The sequence below is a fragment of the Stegostoma tigrinum genome, chromosome 21 (assembly GCF_030684315.1).
Source record: "Stegostoma tigrinum isolate sSteTig4 chromosome 21, sSteTig4.hap1, whole genome shotgun sequence".
NCBI classification, from domain to species: Eukaryota; Metazoa; Chordata; class Chondrichthyes; order Orectolobiformes; family Stegostomatidae; genus Stegostoma; species Stegostoma tigrinum.
In genome coordinates, this window is record NC_081374.1 from 2,811,920 (window position 1) to 2,833,934 (window position 22,015).

Sequence of the window (22,015 nt, forward strand, 5' to 3'; positions counted from 1 at the left end):
ACTGAGAGGTACTTGGCATCGAGCTCTGAGGTGGCGCCTTCACCCTCACCCACCCTTGCGCCAAACCCACTATACAACACCACCTTGGCAGCCTCCAACACATGAGATTCCTCCTGCCATCGGCTACCTTCAGCCTGATCCATTCTCCGTGAGCCTGGCCCTCCCTGGGGCTGTAATTCCCACAGCAGCCACTGCCTCCTTAATTGGCACTGCTGAGCACAAGAGTTTCTGGCCTCTGATTTGCCAGCAGCTCTGGAGGTGTACTTGTGGGTGGGGGGGCATTTGTATCTCAGTTTGAAGGGAGTTCCCATGAGGAGTTTCATTGAGTACTAACAACCCTCTGATGGAGTAAGACATTTAATTACCCAAACCCATGGCTTGTTAGAAAATCATTTCAGTTGTTTTTATACTTTATGTTCAATGTACTTCTAAATTGATGTGTTTTACGTTTACGTGCAATAACATATACATTTATCTCTCTCTCTTTTTCTCTGTCACTAACCACATGTTCTCTGCTCACCCAAACTCTCACTTGCACGCTCATTCCTCCCTTCCTCATGCACATCTTCTATTTTCTGTTCCCCCTTCTCCTTTTCTTCTCCTTCCTCTCTCTCTCCTACCCCTCCCTCAAACCCCACACTTGCTCTCTCACTCAGTGACGACACATTCTCTGACCAGTTGAGCCCAAAGGATGATGTTGAGCCGAGCAGTGCCCCTCCCCCAGTGGAACAGCCGCTGTGTAAAGGCAGCATCAGTTCACCAACGGGACATGTTGCTGATATCTACTTAGCGAACTTGAACAGGTCAGAAACTAGTCACTGTCTGAAAATGGGAACACAAGATGTGAAAATGGAGAGAGAGTTTGCCTTTTCAAAGGGGAATGCTCTGTACTCTGGCTTGTCTACAGCAGGAGCAAATCCAGTGGCTCTGTAAGTGTTCTCAGCCAAACTAGAAATTGGTCCTAAATGAGTTGCACGATTTTCAAAATGCTGTTCAGGGCTGTGTCCAGTGATGATTAACCTAGAGGATTTTACTTGGAGATTAATTTGCACTGATTAATTGGTGCTTGTGATAGTTACAAACAATTGTAGATTGCTGGTTAGATAAATACTAGCAGGAGCTGAGGAATCACAGAGCTTCGGGTAAAGAGTCCAAGTGTGGGATTAATTAAAGAGCTGTTTGGAAGTTGGTGGCGCGGTGACTTCATTGCCAAGGACCCAGGTTCAATTCCAGCCTGTGTCAGTGTACAGTTTGCATGTTCTCCCTGTGTCTATATGGGTTTCCTCTGGGTCCTCTGGTTTCCTCCCACAGTCCAAAGATGTATGGGTTAGCTGGATTAGCCATGCTGTGTTGTCCATGGCATCCAGGGATGTGCAGGCCATGTAGATTAGCCATAGGAAATTCAGGGTTACAGAGATGAGATGGAGATGTGGTTCTGGGTGTCAGTGTGACTTGATGGGCTGAATGGCCTGTTTCTTCACTGCTGGGGTTCTATGATTCTAAGTGTAAGCGCAAGCTGAATGGTCTCCAATGCAGTACTGTTCTCTGGTTGTAAATTGTACCTTTGGATTATTGACTCAGGCAGAAGAAGAAGGCCGAGGCTAGCAGTGTGCGCCGCTCTTTCCGATCCACTGAAGGACCTGGCGTTGCTGGCCATGGGCTTGTGTCAGCTCCTACAGACAGAGAACCACAAACCTCAGCCAGTCCCCGGAGCTCTGCCCAGGTAACCCCAAACTGCAACAAAGAGACAGCGGAAAAACGGCCAGCGATGGCGCATGGGGGCCTGAACGCGGTTACCCGTCGACCCTCAGCCAATAGGGTCGACAGCCCACAGGTCCGCAAGGCGATGGCAGCAGGAAGGTCCAAGAGCTTCAGCAACCATAAACCCCTGGATCCGGAGTCAATCGCCCAGGTACCATCCTCCTTTCCTTCAGCTGCCTCCCACAAAGCTGGCTGGCCTCTATCTTCACTCTGTGTATCCAGAAATACAAGGATATGGTGAGGCTTATAGGGACTCACTGAGCTTTACCAGTTACTGTAACAATCATTGTCCACTTATGAAGCACAGGCCATTCAGCCCTTTAAATGTGCTTCACTGTTCAGTCAGATCATGGCTGACCTGCTGTGTTTTGAGTTCTCTGTTCCCACCTCTTTCTGATAACCCTTCGATGCTTCTCAGGCAAGGAAATCTCTCTGTCTCCACCTTCACAGTATTCAATAACTAATTCCCACCCCCAACCCCAGCCACCACCACAGCCTCCTGAAGCAGACAGTTCCAAATTCGCACAACTTTTAGGGAAAAAAAATCTCTATTCCAAGAGGGTCACCCCTGATTTTAAACAGTGTCCCCTCATTCTGGACATGCCCACAAAAGGAAATATCCTTTCCACAGCCACCTTGTCGAGACCATTCAGGATCTTGAACACTTCAATCACTCCTCACTTTTCTCAAGTCTAGTAGATACAAGCCCAGCCTGTCCATCAAGGACAGTCCACTCATTCTGGCATCAATCTGGTAACATTCCTCCAATGTAGTTGGATCCTTAATCAAGGAGACTAAAACCTGCGCACAGTATTCGAGACAAGGTCTCTCCAATGCCCTGTGTAACCGAAGTCCAATATCCCTACTTTTATGACAAAAAACTTGCTGGAGAATACAGTGTGTCAAGCAGCATCCACGTCGAGACAACAAGCTAATGTTTCAACTCTAGATGACTCTTCATCAGGGCTCTTCATCTAGAATCAAAACATTAGCTTGCTCTCTCTTCATGAATGCTGCCTGACGCAGTGATTTCCAGCATTTTTTTGTTTTCAGTACAGATTCCAGAATCTGCAATGATTTGACCCTTATGTTCAATTCTTTTCAAGACAAAGTGTTATAAAGTGGATACCTCCTCTGATAGCTAAAACTGAAAGAATGGAGCACCCACAGAGGAGCGTCTCCCCCTGCGATCTCATAAAAGGAGTGTGAGAAGGGGGGAAGAGATAACAAAGTGTGAAGCTGGATGAACACAGCAGGCCTAGCAGCATCTCAGGAGCACAAAAGCTGACGTTTCGGGCTTAGACCCTTCATCAGAGAGGGGGATGGGGAGAGGGTTCTGGAATAAATAGGGAGAGAGAGGGAGGCGGACCGAAGATGGAGAGAAAAGAAGATAGGTGGAGAGGAGAGTATAGGTGGGGAGGTAGGGAGGGGATAGGTCAGTCCAGGGAAGACGGACAGGGCAAGGAGGCGGGATGAGGTTAGTAGGTAGGAGATGGAGGTGCGGCTTGAGGTGGGAGGAAGGGATAGATGAGAGGAAGAACAGGTTAGGGAGGCGGGGACCGGCTGGGCTGGTTTTGGGATGCAGTGGGGGAAGGGGAGGTTTTGAAGCTTGTGCAGTCCACATTGATACCATTGGGCTGCAGGGTTCCCAAGCAGAATATGAGTTGCTGTTCCTGCAACCTTCAGGTGCCATCATTTTGGCACTGCAGGAGGCCCATGATGGACATGTCGTCTGAGAAATGGGAGGGGGAGTTAAAATGGTTCGCGACTGGGAGGTGCAGTTGTTTATTGCAAACCGAGCGGAGGTGTTCTGCAAAGCGGTCCCCAAGCCTCCGCTTGGTTTCCGCAATGTAGAGGAAGCCACACCGGGTACAGTGGATGCAGTATACCACATTGGCAGATGTGCAGGTGAACCTCTGCTTAATATGGAAAGTCATCTTGGGGCCTGGGATGGGGGTGAGGGAGGAGGTGTGGGGGCAAGTGTAGCATTTCCTGTGGTTGCAGGGGAAGGTGCCGGGTGTGGTGGGGTTGGAGGGCAGTGTGGAGCGGACAAGGGAGTCACAGAGAGAGTGGTCTCTCCGGAAGGCAGACAGGGGTGGGGATGGAAAAATGGCTTGGGTGGTGGGGTCGGATTGTAGATGGCGGAAGTGTCGGAGGATGATGCGTTGTATCCGGAGGTTGGTGGGGTGGTATGTGAGGATGAGGGGGATTCTCTTAGGGTGGTTATTGCGGGGGCGGGGTGTGAGGGATGTGTTGCAGGAAATGCGGGAGACGCGGTCAAGGGTGTGCTCGACCACTGCGGGGGGAAAGTTGCGGTCCTTGAAGAATGTGGACATCTGGGATGTGCGGGAGTGGAATGCCTCATCCTTGGAGCAGATGCAGCGGAGGCGGAGGAGTTGGGAATAAGGGATTTAATTTTTGCAGGAGGTTGGGTGGGAGGAGGTGTATTCTAGGTAGCTGTGGGAGTCGGTGGGCTTGAAATGGACATCAGTATCTAGCTGGTTACCTGAGATGGAGACTGAAGAGGTCCTGCAAGGTGAGGGATGTGTTGGAGATGGCCCAGGTGAACTGGCAGTTGGGGTGGAAGGTGTTGGTGAAGTAGATGAACTGTTCGAGCTCCTCTGGGGAGTAAGAGGCGGTGCCGATACATTCATCAATGTAACGGAGGAAGAGGTGGGGTTTGGGGCCTGTGTAGGTGTGGAAGAGGGACTGTTCCACGTAACCTACAAAGAGGCAGGCATAGCTTGGGCGCATGCGGGTACCCATGGCCACCCCCTTTGTAGGAAGTGGGAGGAATCGAAAGAGAAGTTGTTGAGGGTGAGGACGAGTTTGGCTGGGCAGATGTGGGTGTCGGTGGAGGGGGACTGGTCGGGCCTGCAGGACAGGAAGAAGTGGAGGCCCTTGAGGGCATCTGCATGAGGAATACAGGTGTATAGGGACTGGACGTCCATGGTGAAAATGAGGTGTTGGGGGCCAGGGAATTGGAAGTCCTGGAGGAGGTGGAGGGTGTGGGTGGTGTCACAGATGTAGGTAGGGAGTTCCTGGACCAAAGGGGAGAAAATGGAGTCCAGATAGGTGGAGATGAGTTTAGTGGGACAGGAACAGGCTGAGACAATGGGTCGACCAGGGCAGGCAGGTTTGTGGATTTTGGGAAGGAGATAGAAACGGGCCGTTCGGGGTTGGGGAACAATAAGGTTGGAGGCTGTGGGTGGGAGGCCTCCTGAGGTGATGAGGTCATGGATGGTATTGGAGATAATGCTTTGGTGCTCGGGAGTGGGGTCATGATCAAGGGGGGAATCTGTTTTTTCAGCAACTAATAGTGGTCAAGTAAAATAAACCCCTGACGATCACTTTACAGTCAACAAATAACAATTTATTTATCTAACTCTGACAGTGAACAAATTAACTAAACTATTAACAAAGCGAATAAACCCCTTCTAAATACTGTTTCCAAATGAAACAAGATACTTATGATATGCTATTCCAATAAATACAAGTTCTACTTATGTAAAATAAAATTTAAATAAAGTAGAATATAGTCTCTTGAAATTAGAGCCAGGTTATGTGTCTTCCAGAATGTTCTATGCCTTCTCTGTTGAATCTTCTGTCAGGAATGCCTTCTCCGTTGAATGTCCTGTCAAGAATATTAATTAGTTGTGCCGTAGGTATCTTTAGATTTAGATGCTGCTTTCTCTAAAACTTAGAGATGACTAAGAGCTAGAGATTCTCTCGAGAGCAGAGAGCTGTTAACTCTTGCAGATGGCAGTTCGCTCTCCTGTCTTTCTTCTTTCTTTCTCCCATCCCTTCTTTCATACCCTTGATGATATATCAATATTTCTTACAATAGGATTGATCCTATGTTGTCAAAATCATCAGATTTAAATTTAATTTTTTTTGGGATTTAAGTACCTGGTTCAAAATGACTGGCTAAATTCCAAATTTGTTGTCTTGATTTAAAAAAAAAAGCTGCTTGGCCTATAAACTCTACAGGCTTTTGATGCAAATGTTTTAATTCAGGTGCTCTGTACACCTGCAAATCCATAAGCTGCTGCCACAGACATCCTTTCCCAATCTCTACGCATAGAAAAGGCAGATCCTCTTTTAAAAGGACCATGCATTGCTTACCCCCATCCCAGCATTTTACAAACACCAATAAGTTAACCAGGGAGGCAATGGCCTAGTGGTATTTTAGCTGGACTGTTAATCCAGAGATCCAGATAATGTTCTGTAAACCTGGGTTTGAATCCTGCAGATGGTGGAATTTGAATTCAATAAATATCTGGCGTTTGCAATCTAATGATGACTGTGAATGGATGTGAGTTTGCTCGCTGAGCTGGAAGGTTAGTTTTCAGACGTTTCGTCACCATTCTAGGTAACATCATCAGTGAGCCTCCGATGAAGCGCTGGTGTTATGTCCCGCTTTCTATTTATCTGTTTAGGTTTCTTTGGGTTGGTGATGTCATTTCCTGCATTTGGTGATGTCATTTCCTGTTCTTTTTCTCAGGGGATGGTAGATTGGCTCCAAATCAATGTGTTTGTTGATGGAGTTCCGGTTGGAATGCCATGCTTCTAGGAATTCTCGTGCGTGTCTCTGTTTGGCTTGTCCTAGGATGGATGTGTTGTCCCAATCAAAGTGGTGTCCTTCCTCATCTGTATGTAAGGATACTAGTGATAGTGGGTCATGTCGTTTTGTGGCTAGTTGATGTTCACGTATCCTGGTGTCTAGCTTTCTGCCTGTTTGTCCAATGTAGTGTTTGTCACAGTTCTTGCAAGGTATTTTGTAGATGATGTTCGTTTTGCTAGGCAGAAAGCTAGCCACCAGGATACATGAACATCAACTAGCCACAAAACGATATGACCCACTATCACTACTATCCCTACATACAGATGTGGAAGGACACCACTTTGATTGGGACAACACATCCATCCTAGGACAAGCCAAACAGAGACATGCACGAGAATTCCTAGAAACATGGCATTCCAACCGGAACTCCATCAACAAACACATTGATTTGGAGCCAATCTACCAACCTCTGAGAAAAAGAACAGGAAATGACATCACCAATGCAGGAAATGACATCATCAACCCAAGGAAACCTAAACAGATAAATAGAAAGCGGGACATAACACCAGCGCTTCATCGGAGGCTCACTGATGATGTCACCTAGAATGGTGACGAAATGTCTGAAAACGAACCTTCCAGCTCACCGAGCAAACTCACATCCAGAACCTCAACATGAGCTACAAATCTTCTCAAAACTCGCTATGATTGTGAATCCATTGTTGATTGTTGGAAAAACCCATCTGCGTCACTAATGTCCTTTGGGGAACGAAACGGCCAATCACCAAAAGGCCCATTGATGCACCCAATGTTTTATCTTGGATGAGACACAGTTGCTGATTGGTTGGCTACTAGACTCTGATTGGTAGAGCTGTTACCGTTGAGGATACACCAGTTAAATGATGTTACATTCTCCATGGCAACATCGCTACCAGTGAAGAGCAGTTCCCAACCAATCAGCACCCTATTGCCATCAAGTATAAACTGTTGATCCCCTTCATATTCACATTTACCGTCTTACAGTCGTTGAGGTGTACAGCATGGAAACAGACACATTAGACCAACTCGTCCATGCCAACCAGATATCCTAAATTAATCTAGTCCCATTTGCCAGCATTTGGCCCATACTAAACCGTTCCTATTCTGGCCTACATATGACTCCAGACCCACAGCAATTTGGCTGTTTCTAAACAATTCAGGATGGGCAATAAATGCTGGCCCAGCCAGCAATGTCCTCATTATGTGAATGAATTTTTAAAAACCCCTCCGCGTGAAAACAAGTTGCCCCTATTTATATCTTTCCCCTCTCGCATTTAACCTACAGCCTCTAGTTTTGGACTCTCCTTTCCTGGGGAAAAGACGACTATTCAACCTATCCATGCCCCTCATAGAACATAGAACATTACAGCGCAGTACAGGCCCTTCGGCCTTCGATGTTGCGCCGACCTGTGAAACCAGTCTGAAGCCCATCTAGCCTACAAGTCACTCCTCAGACTCTGATGCTGTAGGGAATATAGCCCCAGCCTGTTCAGCCTCTCCATATAGCTGAAGTCTTCCAACCTTGGCAACATCTTTGCAAATGTTTTCTGCAATCTTCTCAAGTTTAACAACATGTTTCCTAGAGCAGGCCGACCGGAACTGAACACAGTATTCTAATGTTCTGTACAGCTGCTACATGACAACCCAACTCCTATACTCAGTGTAGTGACCAGTAAAGGCAAGCATACCAAACGCCTTCATTATTCTGTCTACCTGCAACTCCACTTTCATGGAACTATATGAGCCTGTACTCCAAGGCCTCTTTGTTCAGCAATGCTCCACAGGCCCTTACCATTAAGTGTATCAGTCCTGCTCTGGTCTGCCTTACCAAAATGCGACACCTCACATCTCAATTAAACCTCATCTGCCACTCCTTGGCCCATCTGATCAAGGTCCTGTTGTACTCTGAGATAACCTTCTTCGCTGTCCACTGCAGCACCATCTGCAAAAAAACTCACCATTCCTCCTATATTTCACCTGTTGTAAATTGTCCTGATAAATACAAGATTAAAAAAACTTTGTCAAAATGTGCCCGTTTTTAGCAATGTTGAAATTTCTGGTCTATGCTAGTTAAGGTTAACAAAAGAATTTGCAGCCAAGCCATTTCTCCCAATCTTCATTAAGCTCCATCAAGCCTCTGCCCACTTATCCACCAAAATATTGAACTGCCGATGGCCTTGTTAGTGCACATTGTTATTTGTAATGACTTGTGAATCTGTAGACCCAGTTCCTTCGCTCCTCTGCAAATTACTTTCCGTGAATCAAAGGTTCGCTTGTCATTTCCTGCCAACATACAGCAGACAGCACAACATCTACGGAATAGAAAACCCTTGGCTAATTGTCATACAAGAGAAAAGCAGCATGTTCAGAAGTTCTTGTTATTGATGTGCCTTCAGTGCAGGAACACGATCCTGAGGATAGCATTACTGTCTGGGCACTTTGAGTAACTGTTGAGTGATTTACGATGATGGGGGTGGTGCAGCTGAGGAGAAATGTCAGCTTTATTTCTTGGGAATTATCAGCTTTGAAGTTAGGTCAAACCGATCCTGGTGTGCAATTTCTGAAGGAGAAGGGGGAAAGTGGAAAATGTGGAGGCTATGTACTGGTAGAGCTGTTTGCCTATCCAATGTGTTAACAATATACTGCAGCAGGAATTGGCCGGGACCATTGGGAATTTAACTTTGATCATTGGTATCTAGAAAACCCTTGTGTTGCCATGGGCCCCTTGGATCATTGTAATGTGATCCTCCATTACCTCAAACCCCACACAAATTCTTTTGAAATCACAATAATTGTTTTGTTTATTTTTGTTTTCAACAAAGCATTCCAGACTCTGAAGGTTATGGCATAGAATCACAAAGCTTTTTCTCTTCAACATAAATTTGCTTTTTCTTCAGGATCTTTTTATTTTTGAATTTTTTTGCATCTACCCTTCCCCCAGTTCATTCCTAACTCAGGGCACAGCAGGGAGACGAGGAAAAGGTGTCCTCCCAATGCGAGGTGTCTGAGATCTGAGAGGGGCTGGGTCTGAAAAACTACAGCTGTATGAATCACATTTAGATTGCGTTAGACTGTGTATAGCTGGGATTGAAAATGCTGCACCATGCTGTGTATAGCTGGAATTGTAAACGCTGCACCATCCTGTGTATAGCTGGGATTGTAAACGCTACACCATCCTGTGTATAGCTGGAATTGTAAATGCTGCACCATCCTGTGTATAAGGTAATAAAATGTGAGGCTGGATGAACACAGCAGGCCCAGCAGCATCTCAGGAGCACAAAAGCTGACATTTCGGGCTTAGACCCTTCATCAGAGTCTAGGCCCGAAACGTCAGCTTTTGTGCACCTGAGATGCTGCTGGGCCTGCTGTGTTCATCCAGCCTCACATTTTATTATCTTGGATTCTCCAGCATCTGCAGTTCCCATTATGTCTGATACCATCCTGTGTATAGCTGGAATTGTAAATGCTGCACTGTCCTGTGTATAGCTGGGATTGTAAACGCTACACCATCCTGTGTATGGCTGGGATTGTAAATGCTGCACTGTCCTGTGTATAGCTGGAATTGTAAATGCTGCACTGTCCTGTGTATAGCTGGGATTGTAAATGCTGCACTGTCCTGTGTATAGCTGGGATTGTAAACGCTACACCATCCTGTGTATAGCTGGGATTGTAAATGCTACACCATCCTGAATCTCCAGCATCTGCAGTTCCCATTATCTCTCTCCATCCTGATTATAGCTGGGATCGTAAATGCTGCACTGTCCTGTGTATAGCTGGGATTGTAAACGCTATACCATGCTGTGTATGTCTGGGATTGTAAATGCTGCACCGTCCTGTGTATAGCTGGGATTGTAAATGCTGCACCATCCTGTGTATAGCTGGGATTGTAAACGCTACACCATGCTGTGTATGGCTGGGATTGTATGCTGCACTGTCCTGTGTATAGCTGGGATTGTATGCTGCACTGTCCTGTGTATAGCTGGGATTGTAAACGCTATACCATGCTGCGTATGGCTGGGATTGTAAATGCTGCTCTGTCCTGTGTATGGCTGGGATTGTAAATGCTGCACTGTCCTGTGTATAGCTGGGATTGTGAACGCTATACCATGCTGTGTATGGCTGGGATTGTAAATGCTGCACTGTCCTGTGTATGGCTGGGATTGTAAATGCTGCACCATGCTGTGTATGGCTGGGATTGTAAATGCTGTACATAACTGATCTTGTACATAACTGAGCTTTGTAATTACTGACAAAAAATGCTGGAGAAACTGAGCAGGTCTGGCAGCATCAGTGGAGAGAAAGCAGAGTTATCATTTTGGGACCAAAGACCCTTCTTCAGAACGGGACCCAAAATATTAACTCTGTTTTTTCTCCAAAGATGCTGCTAGACTTGCTGAGTTTCTCCAACAACTTTTTTTGGTTTTAACCTTCAGAATCCTGAGTTTGTTTTTGTAAACACAATGCCCAGTCCTGTGTATATCTGGGATCCGTAGCATGGTGAATAAATGGCTGTGTAAACACTGCCAGGACATGAGTATATACTGCACTGTCATGTGTATAATGGGAATACATGAATGCAGAATACCAACATGATCCATAAGTTGATTCCAAGTGTTGGGAATGACAACATAATCATTTGACAATAAAAATCTGTTGACCTTGCCTTACACCGGTTATTCCACTCACTTTAATATGACCATTGACAATTCACAGGAGCTTGTGATCTGTTGGTATACTCACTGATTGACCTACCTGATTTCTAGTGATCACACTGGATCTCCTTCCTAATTCGAGGGTGGTGAACTTCTTTCTTCCCATTCCTTATTCCCCAGGAAGTCAGGCCTTTCTAAAAGATTAAGGTTTAAATTACTGCAGTCTTGATGGTGAAAATATCCTTAGGAAGGATGGGTGAGGAAAAGTGAATTGGAATGACATGATATTGTTGCTTCAAGAGTGATGTCCCTTTAAGGAGCACTTCATGCAGATGAGCCAGGTACTTGATAGCATCACATGACCAGAAGCATCACTGATTCTGCATGGTAGAACTCTCAGTTAAGACTGTATCCGGAGGCTTTTTTTAAATAGAATTTCTGCAGTGTGGAAACAGGCCCTTCGGCCCAACAAGAACACACTGATCCTCAGAGCATCCCACCCGGACCATCCCCCTATAAATGGCCTGGTGGCTCAGTGGTTAGCACTGCAGCCTCAGAGCGCCAGGGACCCAAATTCGATTCCAGCCTCGGGCGACTGTCTGTGTGGAGTTTGCACGTTCTCCCTGTGGTTTCCTCCAGGTGCTCCGGTTTCCTCCCACAGTCCAGGCTTGCTGGACTGGCCGTGCTAAATTGCCCGTAATGTGCCACAGTGCTGTCTCATGTGCATTAGTTCAGCAATGAATAAATCACCAGAGATTATATAGAAATAGAATCCATAGATCAAAGTGTGTTACATATAGCCAGCCCAAGTATATGGTGGCAGATGTGGAACACTTACCACAGATGTATAACGATACAAACTAATTTATAAAGTGTTCTTCACATCTTTAGCACATTCCAACACATTTTATTCTTGGTGTTATGAAGAAGGTTCACTTTGTCTGCACAGGTGCTGCCAGATCTGTAGAATTTTTCCAGTAGTTTCTGTTTTTGTTTTATTCTCAGTGTGGATGCTGTTATTACGTCATTTTGTACAAGTTCCCATTTAAATTAAACACATGGCCAGTTAATCTCAGCAGGTCTGGCAGCATCTGTGGAGAGAAATCAGCGTTAACATTTCAGATCCGGTGACCCTTCCTCAGAAGCTGCTGCCAGACCTGCTATTTCCAGCAATTTCTATTTTAGTTTCTGATTTCCAGCACCTGCAGTTCTTATTTAGCCAGTTAATCTGTTGAATGTGTAGCCTTGGTTGGTGCCCAAGCTATTAAAGGTGGTAAATCAAATAAATCCTGAATGTTGCTTTAAAATAAAGTTGGATTATAGAATGTGAAGTGAACTAATGAAATGAAAAGTCAAGTTGGATCAGAGCTGCTCACACACAGAAATACCTGGCTTGTGTTTGAGATCAGGCATCACAGAATTGGTGAATGCTTGCCTAAGTCAGGTCAAATGTACAGGCTGCTGTTTAACAGGCCTTTGGTTTGACGAATGGTCACTCGTCCTGAAACGTTAGCTCTGATTTCTCTTCCCAGATGCTGCCAGGCCTGCTGAGCTTTGTCAGTAATTTCTAGTTTTGCTTCTGATTTACAGCATCTGCAGATTTTTTCAGTTTTTAACTTGGTATTTTTGTTTGATTTTATGTCTGTCTGAGTGCCTCAGTGAATCCCTCAGCTTCAGGTTTTGTCCTTCTTAATAGTTTGTCTAATTTTGTTTTGTAGGATATAGAGGCCACAATGAATTCAGCCCTTAACGAGCTCCGGGAATTGGAGCGTCAGAGCACAGTGAAACATGCCCCTGACGTGGTCCTAGACACCCTGGAACCCATGAAGACGTCTCCATCAGTGGCTCCGACGTCTGAACCTTCCAGCCCCCTACATTCCCGCATCGTGAAGGACTCTGAGTCCTCTCTGCAGAGGAGTGCAAGTTCCTCCGGGGATATGCCATGCACCTTCAGGCCAGTGAAGTCTGTGAAAATAGCAGCCCAGGTGAAGCCTCCCGCACTGAGGCCCAAACCTGTCGTCTTTCCAAAAACCAACCCAAACACCCCCAGCCTCGGCTCACCGACCACACAGCAACCGACAGACAAGTCCTGCACTGTGTGAAAGCGTCGGCGTAGACACACAGATGATTGAAAGAGTTGCGGTTTGTTTGTGAACAAAGAAAAGGGGGACGAAACTGGCATCTTCAATCAACGTTGAGCTGGAGAAGTGATCGTGGCTTTGTGATTGGAGTTTGGCAGCATGCTCCATCCAGAATGCCATTCCGTTCTAACTTGTTGTGAACTCTAGATCTTCCTTCCATTTCACACGATGCATTAAACCAGCAAAGGCCAACTTTTGCTTCAACGTAATATTTCTGTCTTCACAGTGAAACTAGGAACAAACCTAACACAGACATCATTCAGTCCTTCAAACCAAATAAATCTTTGAGTTGATGTGTGCTCCATCGGTCTCTCCAATGTTCTCAAATCCATAGCTTCCCAAACTTTTGCCCATGTATCTACTGGATTCAACACTCATCCTGTGCCATCGTGTTTGGTTATTGAAGGAAAAGCAAAACAGCAACAAAATCATTTGTTGCCATGAAGAGCAACAGTTTTATTGTTTTGGTTAAATCCTCATGACTGCTACGGTGACACGGGTATTTTGGGGCCATTGGTTTGGCTCAAAAACTCACCACCAAAAAGTCACATCCCTCAACATGGTATGTGCGAAAGCACCAGTTCTTAAAAGAAGAGAAATTGGAATCCAGGACTGGCTGTGTCCTCCTTAGCGTTTAATGTTATTTTTTTGAAGGCTGAGTACATTTATAGAATGAAACAAATAACAAGGCTCACCCTTTCATGTGTCTTGGGAGCCAGGCCTTGTTAGCAGTTTCAGAGTTTAGCACAAAGCAGTTCCAATTGCTGCAATTAATTTTGAAGTTTTTTTTAACGGACTTTTATTGTGAACAGTTCATTGTAAATGGTGAGTTATATTTTGAAAGATTCATGGTGTTGAAAACTGGAAATGTTTTGTAGGTTAGCTGAAAAAAAGCTATTTTTAAGGGAGTTGTTCTTGAACACCCTTGGATGCTGTACTGTAAAAGGACCACAGCATAATCAACAAACTGGCTTTTTATTCCTGAAATCTCTCATTCATTTATTTGTGATCTTAGAAATGTTTAAATTAATTTTGATTCTTAGTAATTCCTTTTATTTTGTCAATGAAATGTCCAGCCTGTTGACAATATTTTTGTGCTCAGTGTTTGACTAAAGTCTGAGAGAGTGAATGATGATATCTTTTAAGTCTGAGTGTGGAGAATCATTAAAACTGTCAGAATGGCAGGGAGATTCATGGCATGGCCCAGTGTTAGCCTCTTTCCCTCTGTGCTGAGGTGTCTGATCTCAGGAATTGCGGTTGAGCTGACTGCTTCTGGGTTAGGAGAGAGAAGCAAGCCTTAAGCCACTCTTATTCCTCAGTAAATGAGTAACCTCTCTCTCAGCCATCTGTCCCAGTAGAAATGCAGTGATATTCCCCTGAGTAAGTGCAGGACTGGGACTGTCCCATGGTAGGAAGACATTGGAACATGCTCTATCCAGGTGCCTGTTCCATGAAAGGAGCAGGGAACACGTGGGACTCCATCCCCTGACACCTGTCCGAGATTTCCCTGCAGCTGCTGACCACAGTGAGAAACCCAAGGAAGCAGGCAGCTCCTTCTAGAAACTGGGACCTCACTCCATCCACAGATGGGAATAAGAAGCACTTAACAAACCTCCTGGAACCTAACCCCTGCCCTGCCCAACTGCCCCACAATGTACAGTGTTCGTTGTGGAGTACAGTGAGAAACTTCCCAGAATATTCCAAGGTGTTTAACAAATGTCGGAAAGGAACTTAATCAATTATTGGCTCCCTCCCACAACTCAACCCACTCAATGAAATGTTACAATAAATAAAACAATCCTTTTACTTAACCAATGGGAGAATTTGTTGTAGCTGCTTGATTTCAGAATCTGGCTTCACCAGTGCCCAGTAACGGAGATGCAGAATTGACAGCTTTCATTGAAAGAAACTGAATACTGAGTCAGCCATGTGTGTGGGGACAATAATGGATCTTCACAGACTCCCCCTTACCCTCAATTGGCCCATCATAGCCCCTCTAACCCTCTTCTCACCTTCTATAGATACTCCATTCTCTGGTCTGCTAAAAATACCCCCAACTGCCTTGATCAGCTCCAGCTACCCTCTCCTTTGAACTGCCTCTGATACCTGCACTGCTCTAAGTCAGCCCTCCAACTCCCTCTGCAGTGAGGGTATTTATATCCCGATTCTAAATCTTGTGGGCTGCTGATTCCCACATGATCCTGGGGTAGAGGGGGTAGGGGCTGAAGGGCAGGACTGGGATTAGAGGCGGTGACATTGAGGGTAATTATTGTTGCGTTGTGGGGATTAGTCAGTGGGAGGAGTCAGGCGTTCACAGACAATTCACGGCTTACAGGGGAACTGATCAAATCCATTGTTATTGACAAAAACCAAAACTGTAGATAACAAGGTGTGGAGCTGGATGAACACAACAGGCCAAGCAGCATCTTAGGAGCACAAAAGCTGACATTTCGGGCCTCAACCCTTCATCAGAAAAGGGGATTGGGGAGAGGATTCTGAAATAAATAGGGAGAGAGGGGGAGGCGGACTGAAGATGGATAGAGGATTCTCCAGCATCTGCAGTTCCCATTATCTCTGATCACAATTTTAACCTCACTGCGAAGCCTCTTCCAGGGATGCCTAACCTGAAGAAGTTACCCTCCTCCTTCTGGATCAACCTCAGGGGATCTCTCTCCCACACTCCCCTATCCCACTTCAGTCACTGTACCCAGAATGTTAACTCCCATTTCTCTTCATAGATGCTGCCAGACCTGCTGAGCTTTTCCAGCAATTTCTGTTTTTGTTCCATTGAGATCGATCTTTGGCCACAGGGTCAAGGCTCAGAGAGGTTCGAGCAGCATGGAGTGGAATTGGTTTTGGAGTGTTGATGCTGAGGGATCACTCACACCTTCACAAACCAGGAAGTTAAAAGATTCAATATTGCAAAGTGATATGAGAAAACCCTCATTTCAAATCCCTGTCCTTTGAATGACCCACGCCTGATCTGACAATGAGGGTGAGGTGGGTATAGTGAGTGTGGGGACAATAGGCTTTTCTCCTGTTAGACACTAACACCAGCCACCCTCTCTCAGCTCCTCCGTCAGTCCCTCAGGCCAACTTAGTATCAACCGTGGGCTTGGTCATTAGCTACCTAGATCAACAGTGGGGGCGGGGTGATCCTCAATCCTGGCAGGCTAAACCCCTGTTAGATACCCCTGTTCCCAATTGGTACCGACATATCCATCAACAGGTCCTGATCCCTTCAAACTCAGAAACCGCCCTGATTAGGTTGGCCCTATGGATCAAAGTACCATGCAGTTAGGCTTCATTTTCTATACAAATCAGGCTGAACCCAGCACTGATCATTTTACACTGACTCCTAGTGGACAGTGTGGAGGTGAAATGTGATGCTTCCTACAGTGGGACAGTGTGTAGCCACGCACATGAGACACTGCCTTAGGCTAGATCCCAGATTGGTCATTGTCACAAAGCCAGTAGCTTCAGGGAGAAGTGGGAGCACTGTCTGGTCAAGTTCCTCGTGACTCCCTATCATTCAGTATCAGGAATCTGGTTCACTAATGGCTGGGAGAGTTCCTACCCAATGGTGTTGATGTGTTCAGACCACTGCATAAATAAGGCTGTAATAATTAATTGTATGGAGTATTTGTGTATATGTAACTACACAGTGACTGTAAGGTACAGCATTTTCTGGTACAGTATTGTGCAGAATATTAGATATTAGTGTCAAAACAATAAATCTCATTTAGTCTCCAAATGTACTCTGCATCACAGTGAATTATTCTCGGCCTGGGAGCTTGCTAAGCGCATGGTTCCTGTACAATAACGGCGACTACATTTCAAAGAAGCTCACTAATTGTCAAATCCTGAAGATATGAAAAAGGCTTTAGAAAAACAAGCTCCTTACCTCTTGCCCATATAGTTCAAACTGCCTCAGTGACTGATTTGTTCCCGTCCTGTGCACATGACCTGACAGCACCTTCTGTTAAAATGGGAGAAAGAGTTTTGTTTTAATTCATTTGTGGGATGCAAGCGTCACTGGGTGGCTAGATTTTATTGCCCATCCCTGGTTGCCCTTGGGAAGGTGATGGTGAATAGTATTCTTGAACTGCTAAAAAAAAATTTTGATTTGATTTACTATGTCACATGTACCTAAGTACAGTGGAAAGCTTTGTTTTGTGAACAGTGCAGGCAGATCATAGGGTGCTTAGACAGAGCGAGACATACAAGGTTACAGCTGCACAGGAGATGCACAAACCAAGATTAACATTGTTTGAAATTAGAGAGGTCCATTCGACAGTCAGATAATGACAGGGAAGAAGCTGTTCTTAAACCTGTTGACGCACATGTTCAAGTTTCTCCATCTTCTACCTGACAGAAGAGGTTGTCAGGGGCATTACGAGTTTGGGAGGGATCTTTGATGATGTTGGCAGCCTTTCCATTGGCATCGACAAATGTCCACAAGCTGTGGGTTGCCCACAAGGGAGGGAATTTCAGGATTTTGACTCAGCAACACTGAGGAATGGCAATATCTTTCCCAGTCAGGCCAATGCGTGGCTTTGAGGGAAACTTATCGGGAGGTGAAGGCTCAGTTGGAAGTCTGTGATCTACAAAGCACTATTTAATGTTCAAAGGTGAAGAGGTGTGGGAGAATCCAATGCTAATTCATTCAATTTGAACTCCAGCCTCGGGGACTTTTCATTTGATTTACCTTTTGGGAGACTGTTCCTCTGTCCCCAGTGCAACATAGATTACGGTTCATGTTCCCTGGAGGTTTCTCTTAAACCTCAGTGGATTGGCAGCATCATTGGTTCTGTTGGATTTTCGAGATATACAAGGTACTGGCAAGGCCAACATTGAGAACTAAACCCTTGTCACTGTGTGGAGCTGGGGTCCCTTTCCCAGTGTCCATTGTCCCATTCTCCCTCTGGAACATCACCATCTGTGAGTGAAGGTAGAATTTACCACCATTGGGGCCACTCCTGGTGAGATGAGTGAGTTTGGTGAAGTGTGTGGAGATTGAACCTTGTTTTGAGTTCAGCATCACATTGAAATTGTCGTTTGCGAATGTCTCACTGTCGCGATGGCTGACAAACTAGGAATGGCTTTACTGGCACATTCTATGGGGCCTGAGTGAGTAGGTGTTTCACTAATTCTGACCCTGTGTGTGGATCAGAAATTCAGTATTACGCCCAGCCTCTCTTTGGGAAATCTGTCATAATAATGCTCTTGGTCGCTCAGTTTGTCCGATGTTGATGTTTGAGAAGGGAATGTAAGAACTGCTTTTAATCAGTTTCAGAAAGAAGCTGTCATCAGAACTGCGAGAAAGACAGGAACTCAGAGGTCTCAGCTTTTGATAACCTGCTGGAGGCAACCAGATGTCAGAGACTGCGAGAGGACAGGTTGATCAGAAAACCATTCGATCAAAGATCATTGTTTAGAAACTGTTTATTGAAAATACGCCAGATGATCATACATCTTCCACGGGAACATTTGCTTTCCAAATAACAGTTCCCCTGTTTTGATGTTAAGTCAGTGACTGACTGACCGGCCACTGGACTCTGTCTGACAAAATAACCTAATGGACTTCATCCTACAGGCTAAACGGCATGGTTCTGAACATTTGATGAGCGAAGAATAAGTGTTCTGATCCCCGCTGATGTTACCACCGGAAATGTTAGATCCCAGAATGATATCTGACCGGATCAGTTTTGTTGTAGTTACACTGGTCATTCTCTGGAACAGTCACATGAGGTTGCTGAATTTCTTTAACATTGACTAGAAGCTTATCACATAAAAGACAAAAACAGACACAAGTTATCTAGATTTAGAATGCAGTCAGAATAATCTCAAAACATCCAGCAAAACAAAAGTTTATATCTATTCCCCGACATGATTGTATACAGAAATTCAAAAGCAGAGGAATTACCCTTCTATATCAATTCTTAAATTTTGATGTAACTGATTCTCCCTGATTCTTTCCTGTCAGCTGCAAAGTCTTGCTTGGATAAACTGAAAATAGACTTTATACTTTCTAAGATGTGTAATAACCTACCCATTTCCAATCAAACACTCCTGGTCTGCAACTTACACAAACTATATTTCTTCATCAAGGTAACTGTGCCTTCTCTAAACAAATCTGTGCTCCATTTTTAGGAGGAAACCTATATTTGCTCTGACCCCAGTCAGGTGCACTTCAAACGGCCCAAAAACTTTTATTCTCTGGTATTTCTAAATTAAATTTAAGTCTAAAATATCCCAAACCAAAAAATAATTTCCATCTTGTTACTGTTGATTTTGCATTGTGTATAGCCCTATGGAGTGTGACCTGTTTGCCTCACTCTGTCCAAGTTTTCTTCACCCTATGATCTATCTGTACCGTTTGCAAACAAAGCTTTTCACTGTATCTAGGTACATATGACAAGTCAAATCAATTGATCCACAATGTTTATACTTCCTGTGGAAAACCAGAATCACAGGCTCGTGTTCTAGGCAAGGGGTTCAAAACTATCAAATAAAAAGCCACCCTAATGGTGATGATGTTGATTGCTGTAAAAACCCATCTGGTTCACCTCTGTCCTTTAGAGAAGGAAATTGTAATTCTTCCCCAGCCTGGCCGACATGTGACTCCAGGCCCACAGCAGCGTCTCTGACTCTGGGCTACTACAACAAAAACAATCTCCCATTTACATCTCCTGAGGTCACCGTTCTCTAACCAAATACAACATAAAGCCACTATTTTGGAAGGACAGTCCCATTCAATTATGTTATTAAACCTTTCAGAAAAGTAACAAAACGTAGGTCCAAATTTAAAATCCAATTTCTAAAACAGTTACATACATCTCAGACATTTTTGATCACAAAACATGAGGAAAATAATTAGTGGAAAGGGGTATTTTTAAATACAAACATGAAGATATTAGAGAGAAAATGATTTTGGGAAAAGATGTAGGGGAGGGGAGAGTGTGGGGGAGCAGAGAGTCTGATAGGGACACATACAGTCAGAGTTAGGGGACAGAGGTTAGGATTAGGGTTGAGGTTAGGGTTAGTTTTAAGGTTAGGATTAGTGTTGGGGACAGAGTTTGGATGGGTCAGTCTCTGAGGGTTAGGGTTTAGGGTTAGGATTGGGGTTCAAGTCAGATTTAGGGTTGGATTCAGGTTAGGGTTAAGGTTAGGTGAGGGTTGGGGTTAAGGTTAGGTTTAGGGTTAGAATTGGGGTTCAGGTTAGGGTTGGGGTTAGGTTTAGGGTGAGGGTTAGGGTTGGGGTTAGGTTTAGGGTGAGGGTTAGGGCTAGGTTTAGGGTGAGGGTTAGGGTTTGGGGTTAGGTTTAGGGTGAGGGTTAGGTTTAGGGTGAGGGTTAGGGTTGGGGTTAGGTTTAGGGTGAGGGTTCAAGTTAAGGTTAGGTTTAGGGTGAGGGTTGGGGTTCAGGTTAGGTTCAGGGTGATGAGGGTTGGGGTTCAGGTTAGGTTTGGGGTTAGGCTTGGGGTTTAGGTTATGGTTGGGGTTCAGGCTAGGGTTAGGTTTAGGTTCGGAACAGTGGTTGGACAGGGTTGTCTCTGAGGAAGCTGATGTGGGGAATGGTGGAGTGACAATTTCTGTCAGAGTCGGTAAGGGTCATGCTGCTGAGCAGGGTGCACTGTGCAATTACTGTGAGCTGGCCAGGGGTGGGTTGGCGAGGTGAGGGGGTGACCACAGTGTTCCACATCTGTCAGGCTGGGGGTGGAGGGGGCTACAGTTCAGTGCTATCAGGATGGGGGAGGGAGAACAGTGGACAAACTGTTGGTGTGGGGGCTACAGTTACCATGGGGATTCTGGGGTGAGCGGTTGGTACACCCCTGTCCCCGACACATTTGCAGCATTTACTTTGGTTTCCCTCCTGCTCTATTGCTGATGGTAAGGAGAATGGTTCCACCCGATGGCCAATTTATGAATTGCATCCACTTTTTATTTATCGATCTCCAGGGGACGAGGGCTCCAGATGCTGCAGTTGGCATCAGTGGGATTTCTTCACGTGGCTTTATTTTCTAATCAATCTGTCCAGGGTTATTATCACACATCACTGCAGCAGGCGGGGCTTGATTCTGGGATTTCCGGATCAGAGGAAGAAACACTACCACTGCAAGTTGGTGCTTCATGCAAAACAATTTTCCAGGGACTGTTTTTTTAAAAATCATTCTTCAGCTGACATTCCTGCTCTTGGAAAGTCAAGATATTTGTGCTGAAAGACAAAACACACATTGCTATCAATTTCCGCATCAATCACTCTAAGGACCGGGGCAGCACTGGGTCAGATACAGAGTAAAGCTCTCTCTACACTGTCCTCCCATCAAACACTCCCAGGACAGGGACAGCACAACGGTTAGATACAGAGTAAAGCTCCCCCTACACTGTCCCCATCAAACACTCCCAGGACCAGAGCAGCACAGGGTTAGATACAGAGTGAAGATCCCTCTAAACCGTCCCTATCAAACTCTCCCAGGACCATGGCAGCACAGGTAAAGCTCCTTGATATTGCATAACTATGTGGCTCAGTTTGGTCTCTGCTGTCATGTGTACATGTAGCTATTTCCCACAGCTGCAGTCACTGGTCCTGTATGTTGGGCTATGAAGTTGTCCCACAATTAGGGACAGCTGATGTGCTGCAGGCTGTAGGCCCTGGAAAGAGAGTCAAGCTTCTTTTTGTCATTCCACACATGAACACACAAGTTAGAAAAAGGCCATGCGGTGTGTTGAACCTGCTGTATCATTCAATAGGATCAGGGTGGATTGGATAATTCCACACTGTTGTCCTGCTAGTCTGTCACTCCTTTGCTGACAAAGAATCTATCTAGCTCTTTCTTAAAAATATTCAACTTAAAAATCTG

At 45.3% G+C, this 22,015-nt stretch overlaps 1 protein-coding gene across 2 annotated transcripts in view; it reads left to right on the top strand.

Annotated features, from left to right (window-relative positions):
* The window catches only part of srgap2 (SLIT-ROBO Rho GTPase activating protein 2), a 253,415-nt gene extending 236,507 nt beyond the window's left edge, over nt 1-16,908 (top strand). For both annotated transcript variants that reach the window (XM_059653296.1, XM_059653297.1), the window contains exons 20-22: nt 657-803; nt 1,582-1,912; nt 12,732-16,908. In XM_059653296.1, the coding sequence (XP_059509279.1) occupies nt 657-803; nt 1,582-1,912; nt 12,732-13,115 (862 nt within the window). In that variant the 3' untranslated portion in view covers nt 13,116-16,908. The remainder of the gene's footprint in view (nt 1-656; nt 804-1,581; nt 1,913-12,731) is intronic.
* The last annotated feature ends 5,107 nt before the right edge of the window (nt 16,909-22,015 follow it).